Source organism: Cucurbita maxima, unplaced genomic scaffold (assembly GCF_002738345.1).
Source record: "Cucurbita maxima cultivar Rimu unplaced genomic scaffold, Cmax_1.0 Cma_Scf00024, whole genome shotgun sequence".
Lineage (NCBI taxonomy): Eukaryota > Viridiplantae > Streptophyta > Magnoliopsida > Cucurbitales > Cucurbitaceae > Cucurbita > Cucurbita maxima.
Genome location: NW_019272040.1, coordinates 1876362 through 1884467, shown reverse-complemented (window position 1 = coordinate 1884467; position 8106 = coordinate 1876362). Strand labels below are relative to the sequence as shown.

The window sequence follows — 8106 nt, the reverse complement described above, 5'->3', positions numbered from 1 at the left end:
ACATTCATTTTCAATGACTCAGTCATAAAAATTTCACGATCAAGCATATTTTATGTTGGATGACTCGTGTGAATTCAGTTCATTAATGTTTTCCGTATTGGATCAAGTGTATTCCACAACCAAAAAAGTCAACATTTTTACGGGAGTTATCAAAATCAAAGAAAGTTTTTAAAAAAACCGACGGATTGAATTGACGAGATCAATTGTGCAAAGAAAAAAATGGATTAGGTCAATTTGCAACACAAATTGAGCTTGGTTCACACCACCACTTGGAGAGAATGATGAAAGTCAAACAGGCTAGAAGAGAACAAATCGTTTAAGCAACGCTAGGAATTTGGAATAGTTTGAATTTCCATATTTTTTTTATTTTTAATATTCCAAAAAATATTACTTTTATCACATTTTTGTATTATAATTATAAATCTAACTCGAATTAAAATGAAAAAAAAAAATATATATATTGATAATTAAAAAAATGTTTTTTTAATTAAATAAAATTATATTTTAAAGAGAAACAAAAATAGGTTGATTTTTCCATTTAATCAGAAGCAGGCTTATTAGAAGAAGTCCAAAATGAATGTTATAAAAAAAATATAAATAATAATTTATTCACTCATTCCACCCACCACCAATTTAATAATAATTTATGACTTTCAACCATAGGTCTAGTATTTATTTATGATTATTAATTATTAATTCACGTGCTTACATTTCATAACAAAATTTCTATAATTTAGGTTTTTTAGGATTCGGTGGATTTATAGTACGTAGCGGACTAAAGTGGATAATATCTAATAACTGTGGGTTTGAAATGTTATAAATGGTAGTAAACACTAGATAGTAAGTCAGCAAGGACACTAAGACTTCAAAGAGATCCCACATCAGTTGGAGCTTGGGCGGTACGTAACGAAACAATATCTGACAATGATGAGCTTGGGCTCTTACATTAAACATATAGAAATAAACCTTGTGTTTCTAAATATATTATATGAAAAAAACCAATTTGCAACCTACACCATCTCAACTAAGTATATGCTCTCATGGCTTTGCTTTCGACTTTCTCAAAAGGCTTTATGCAAATGGAAATAGTATTTATTCATTATAAACCCATGATCATTCTCTAAATTAGCCGATGTGGGACTTTCATCATCTAACAATTATAACATAAACGGAGTAAAATTTAAATTTAAATACTCGAAGATTAAAAACGGGATATAAATATTAAAAATTGGGGAAGATAATTAATTATGATTATTGATTGGACAAAATTGGGTATTATTAATTTACACCTTCCTTTTATGCCCTTTACACCTGTCCTTTTTGAAGCTTCCATTACCATAATCTTTTTAAGTCAAAGCTTTCAAGCATTGGCCCCTCATTCCCCCACCGTAATATCTAGAAGAAAATAAAATTCTAAAAATAACAATTTCTTTTTTAGGTTTGAAAAAAATGATGGGGGCAATTTCGGTAATTGGACCAAAATTAATATTTATTCTAATTAATTAATTACTTATCTCATTTATTACACTAATTTTTTTTAGTTCCATTTAAAAATATGACTTATTAATGGATGGTAATAAATTATAAAATTCTTTTATTTTTATTTTTTTATGTAATTTTTTAAACCGATCTGGAAAATTAGCGCGTGGGCATGGCGCGTGGAGGACAGTGATTTAATTTATAAAGTGAGAAAGTGGGGTTGAATAGAGAAGAGAAGTAAAATAGAAAAGAGATTTGGGTTGTGGTCCCACGTGCCTAAGAAGCGCGTGAAAGCGGGTCCTATCGAAATTTGATTACAGCAGACGATGCGAATGAGAAAAATATTTATTTTTTGGTCCCTTATCTAATTTTAATTTCGCTTTCATGACTTTTGAAATCCCCTTCCCCCCATTTTCCATTTTTTTTTTTAAATTTTATTTTATAAATAATTTCTGTTAATTTGATTTATTCATTAATTTTTTTAAATCAAACAATATATGCAAATTTTATTCCCAGTTTTTTTAATAGATATTTTTATTATTATTTTAAATATCGATGATTTAATTCTTTCCCTCATTTGTTATAATTTTGTATGGTTGAGTATTATACCGAAGTTTTATTTGACGGCCCCACACAATATTAAAAAAATCATATTTTAATAAAAACGAGTAAAATAACATAATTAGTAGATAAAACACGCATTAAATTTTTCTATTTGTTGACTTTTTATAAAAGTAATTTGGTTGTAATCGAATGGTCAATAAATAATTTTTTTTCTTCATCCATCTCAATATTTTAAGTTGATAATAAAATATTTGAATTTCTTTTAAAATGCAACATGGGACAAAAATATATATATATATATAAAAAAATTCCATCATATTTAATTTAATTGTACATAAGTTTTGGATAATAAGAAATATGCAAGGGTGATATTAAAAAATAAATATTACTACCATTAAAATCCATGTATATTAAAACACATATTGGGTTTAGTCTTAAATATTTATTAAGCATCTTAAAGTTGGTGGGGACAAAAATTCAAATTTTGAATATTCTTTAGGGTCATTGTAAATGACGCCTGATTCCTCTCCAATCATATTTAAATAATAATAATACTAAACATATCTAATCCAACCTTTTTAATTACATTCATTCAAAAATAATAATTATATTTGTAGATTATTTGTAATGTTCGAGTATACGAGGGATGTGATTGAACCAAAACCCTATTTGGACGAGAGTAATACGGGTACATGAAAACGATGGTCGAAAAATATTAAAAATAATTGATAGTTATTGTTTATAGTAAAAATGTGCATTTTTTTTTTAGTAATATGATAATAAGAATTTTATAGTTAAACGTGACGATAAAATTAAGGATTTTAAAATGTTATTTACTTTTTTGTTTACCCCATTTTATGTAAAATAATATAATAAAATAAAATGTAATTAACCATATTAGGTGTGGGCCAACAGCTACGGGCCTTATGGGCCGTTTTATGTTTGGCCCAATAGACCTGCAAAATACCATTGCTGCCCCTCCCAGTGATTAGGGGTATACACCAATCTGACAACCCGGACCAACCCAACCCGAACTATAAAGGTCGGGTTGGGTTGGATTAGCATTTTGGGTAGGTTCAGGTTCATTTTTTCTGAACTTAAACTGAATCAATTCGATTTTGAGTTTGTGAATAAAATCTTTGAATTGACTCGATCCAAATAAAAATATATAAATTATATTAAGAATTTTTAGTATAAATAGGTTTACCAGTACCTCCGCCTCTCTTTAAGCACACCGTAGGATATACTTTTTTTTTATTATCATTTTGTTTCATTTTTTTATATTATTTTATTATTTTGTTGAGTTTCGAGAGGAAGGTTATACCTATTGCAATTAAAATATTTTATAGTATTTTTATTTTTATTATATATAATATCTTTAAACTGATAATTTTTATTGTTTATTTAATTTGATTTCTATTCTTATATTTTTCTTATTTTAATCTATTTTCAAGAAATATTATTTTATTTGACTATCAATCTTTATATTTTTTTTATTTTAATTATTTTTGAAAAAATGTCTTTATTTAATTTAGTATTATAATAATGTTGAATTATGCTAATATATTACAATTTTCGTAGTTTGTTTGTGAACTTTTAATATATTTTATCTAAAGTTGTATCCGAATAATTATAAATTGTGGATAAATAAATTTAAATTTTGTTTGACAACTGGACAATTCAACCCGAAAATAGAGGGTTGGGTTGGGTTACTAATTCAACCAACCTGAATTTTTGGATTGAGTAAAAAAAAAGTTCCTCAATCCAACCGGAACCCGAACCATGTACACTCTAATAGTGATTAAAGACAGAAGGCGGTTGTTTGAAAATGCTCCAATGTTTTAATATTTTAGCTCAAAATTTAGATGTTGATATATACAAGATATTAACTCAGAGTATATTTAAAATAATTTTCTAAATACTTAATTAATTTTTTTTTTTAAAATTGTTTTAAAGCATTTATAAAATCATTATAAATTTATCTAAACTTGTTTTTAGTTCTTAATTTTTTTATTTTTTATTTAATAAGAGGAAGTATTAAATATAAAATTGGGAGTTATAAGCTTATTAGACCACTTTGGAGCGCGCTTCCATCTCTCTCTGCTCTCGAAAGGCGCGGTACTTGGCGCTCTCCTAGTGACAGTCGAGCCTCGACTCCACACGAATTCTTGATCAATGGACGATAATCTGCGAATCCAACGCTTCGAAGTTCCTCCGTCGGCGAAAGACTTCGATTCTCTCATAGAATCTCGCAACGTTCCCGCTGTAATGTTTATTATAGTTCCTCTGATTTTGATTCTTCGGTAATGGCATTGCTTTAGCTTCCGTTTCTTATGTTCTATGGGCCCGAAGGTTCTCGTTGGATGCGTTAAGGACTGGAGAGCTATAATGGAGTGGAATCCATACCATGGCGGCCTTGACAATTTGCAGGTTATCTTTCAACTTCCGTCATCTTCCTAGTCAGCTTAAGCTAGCTACTTGGCGATTCCTTAAGCTGCATATTTTCTTACCAAGCTAGCTTAGGTCTTTTATCTTTTATTGTAATTAATTAGAGGATTTGAGCTGGTGATTAAATTGTGTTTGTAAATTGAACATTAGGAATGTGCTGGATCCTGCATAGTGGAAGCCATGCTCACTAGAACGGCTCCAGTTTTTTATGGTGACCTTAGAAGCCATGAGAGAGTACGATCCTTATCAGGATTCTTTAATTTTTAATTTTGAAGTTCAAGTTTAAGGATATTTTGCTTTGATTCTGATAAATGTATCTATCTTTCCTAGGTTCCGCTTCCATTTTCTACTTTCATTCAATTTTGCAAGCAGCGTCTGCAAGAAAGGAATGAAGGAAATGTTGTTTCCACTGAATCAAATTCTAACAGGACGACCTATCCTGACATGGAGAAAGGCTGTTTGCCTTTTGAAGATGATTCTAAAAAATTATACTTAGCACAGGTTGAAGAGCTTTGGTATATTTGATAGATATAGGAAACAATTCTTCTAATTGTATTATGAGCTTTAATATCTGCTCGTGTCTAATTCAGGTGCCAATTTTGGATGTTATAAACGAAGAAAGGGCACAATTGGCACCTCTGAGAAAAGATATTCAAACAGTTTGTATATTTCTCTTCCTTAAGCTACATGATATCGTAGTTCGTTTTTATATTGCTTAATATCTAACACCATTTTGTTGATGTGAATTGTGAAGCCTGCTTTTCTGGAGAAAAAGAAGTTAGCCTCTATAAACCTTTGGCTGAACAGTGCTAAATCTAGGTCAAGTACTCACTATGACCCGCACCATAATGTTCTATGCATAGTTTCTGGCAGTAAACAAGGTTAGTCCTTGATTATCTTCCGTTACCCTGATTCCAATTGCACATGTTTCTCATTCCACTATATACGTTTGATGCGTTTCTCTATCTTTCCCCAATAGAAGAATGTGGCGTCTTATAATTCTTCATTTTCTTATATTGTCAACATTAAAGATCATAGAACTCATGGCTTGTTGATGTGTTAATTTGCTAGTACTCATGTACTAGTCTTTGTCGTTTGGTCTCTACTTTTGGTCAGTCTATGTAACGATCTATGTTCAAAATTCGGAATTCAAATTCGGCATCTGATAACCCCAACATTCCTCTGTATCCCCCAACATTCCTTTCTCTTAAAAGTGAAGACTATTCCCAAAGATCAATATGAGTTCAATAACATGCATCTTAGGAAAACTTCCAGGAGGTCACCCAACAAATAATTGATCCAAGCAAAGCGGGGATGTACAAAATCAAGAAAAATCCCTCAACGGTATCATAATCCTTCACAAAATAATTTTAACAACAAAACTTAATTTTCACTCTATGATGGTCAACCTCATAATTCTTGAGTAAAGTTGTATTGCGAATCTAAGCACTTCGATTAGTAATATCATCATCAAGGCAATGTATAGGGCATGCAAAAACTTTGGGTAAATAAGGGCATTTCACATCCATCAACAGATGGTTATAGCGATGGAATAAATATATCCATAATGATTGAAATCTGTTAAGTTCCGTGTTTACTTGCGTTAATTAGATATGCCTTTTTTTTTTATCCAACACACTTTGTTACAATATAAATACCTACTAGCTTTATGTTTCCAGTCATTTTGTGGCCCCCTTCTTCTACTCCCTCGCTGTACCCGATGCATATTTATGGAGAGGCCTCTAATCATAGGTAAAGTACTTCTTTGTTGCTTTTTCATGTTTGTTTGCTTTAAATAGTTTCAGTATTTGTTCTTGTTTTGAATATATTAAAAAGACTAAGTTCACTCCATATTGCCAATTTAAACTTTTGGTTCTAGTGGTAGTAGTTTAATGAATCGGTGTCCTCAACATCATTAATTTATATTGTATATGTATATATTTTCATAATTGTGAATATTGAACCACCCTAAATCTTAATTTATTTTTTCAGCTCTGTTACTTTAGAAAAGCCCGACTATTCACTTTATCCAAGGGCAAAATATTCCATGAAATCCTCTCAGACCGTTATGCTTCATGCTGGTGATGCACTTTTTATTCCAGAAGGCTGGTAAGTAATAAGGTCTAGTATCATGTGTTTATTGACAACATCCTTCCGAAGCCTTCCAGTTCTTAATTTGAAAGTTGTTGTCACCTCTAAGGGGATTTTTCTCGTCATTCTTCTTCTTCTCCTTATTGTTACTAGTAAAAGTTGAAGAACTCCTATCTTGGAAATAAAAAAAAAAGCCCAACAAAAATTCCCCCACTCCAATCTGGTGAGCAAAAATAAATCTCAATGTATGTGTGTGTCTACTTCTCAATCATTGGCCTAAGAACCTAATCTGGGGCTATTAGTCCTATGACAAATTTATATGAAATTCTGGTTAAAGTGATTGTTGCATTTGAAAGTCTTGGCTTTTTAGATTCTTTTCTATTCTTTCCTTGAGTTTGGTTTTTGACACAAGTAAAAAACTAAATACTTGGTCGGGTGTTTTTCTTTACACATCTACATGTGTATTTGACTCTTTGTAGAAGGGACTCACAATCTCAACTAGGATCCCAGTTGCGAGCAAGATGATTGAGAGATTTATGAGAATTCTTGTGGTAGGCGGTTGAGGAAGGGGGAGGACCCCATTTGGTTAAGTGGGATTTGTTGGTGAAGTCAGATGAGCTTGGAGGTTTTTGCATTAGGAGATTGAGATTGTGCAACGAGGCGCTTAGTAGTTGTGGTGTTTTATTTAATTTGACACTCTGTGGTATAAAGTGATTATGAGTAGGTATGACCCTCACCCTTTTGAGTGGATTTCGAGTGGGGAGTTGAGGGGCGTAGTAAAAACCTAAGGAACCAATCTCCTCCTCTCTTTTGCCCCTTGGTTCCTTAGTTTATTCGGTGTTATGTAGGGGAAGGTTAAAAGGTCTATTTTTGGAAGGATATTTGGTAGGTGATTATACCTGAGTGCATCTTATTCCCCCATCTCTATTCCCTTTCAGAAAAGAGGTTGCATTCGGTGGCTTCTGTGTTGTCTTCCCCGATCTCTCTTCTTCAATCTCTTTAGGGTTTTGTCGTCCTTAACTGATAGGGAAGTGATTGGGGTTTCGTTTTCTTTTTGTAATATATACTCCATTCTTCTTCTACAGGTTTCATCAGGTTGATAGTGACGATTTAACCATTGCTGTTAACTTTTGGTGGCAGTCCCACCTGATGTCTAGCATGTCAGAGCACATGGATGCATATTACTTGCGTAGAATCTTGAGAAGGTATTTTAGTTTCTAGCTTCTTGGGTGTACAACTTCAAATGTAAACTAACCCGACATCTTTTTGTTTCATATCTGATTCTGCAACTTCAATGACTGGCAATTCAAAGATTGACGGACAAAGAAATGGTATGCAGTAATGTTATTATCTTATTTCTTGGGGATTGTTCATTAACTTTTTTAAGGCTAAATATGCAATTTAGTCATTGAAATGTGCCATTTCAATTGTCTCTGCACCTTGTATTTTTCATTCATTCTCAAAGCTTGGTGTGAATTGCAAAAAAAAAAAAAAAAAAAAAAAAAAAAAAAAAAAAAAAAAAAA

At 31.4% G+C, this 8106-nt stretch overlaps 1 protein-coding gene across 2 annotated transcripts in view; it reads left to right on the top strand.

The window, feature by feature from the left end:
- Window positions 1-4122: 4122 nt before the first annotated feature.
- Window positions 4123-8106, top strand: part of LOC111497660 — an 11274-nt gene continuing 7290 nt past the window's right edge. For both annotated transcript variants that reach the window (XM_023148522.1, XM_023148521.1), the window contains exons 1-10: window positions 4123-4308; window positions 4396-4473; window positions 4642-4725; window positions 4822-4992; window positions 5082-5150; window positions 5246-5372; window positions 6171-6243; window positions 6484-6600; window positions 7668-7787; window positions 7895-7913. In XM_023148522.1, the coding sequence (XP_023004290.1) occupies window positions 4219-4308; window positions 4396-4473; window positions 4642-4725; window positions 4822-4992; window positions 5082-5150; window positions 5246-5372; window positions 6171-6243; window positions 6484-6600; window positions 7668-7787; window positions 7895-7913 (948 nt within the window). In that variant the 5' untranslated portion in view covers window positions 4123-4218. The remainder of the gene's footprint in view (window positions 4309-4395; window positions 4474-4641; window positions 4726-4821; window positions 4993-5081; window positions 5151-5245; window positions 5373-6170; window positions 6244-6483; window positions 6601-7667; window positions 7788-7894; window positions 7914-8106) is intronic.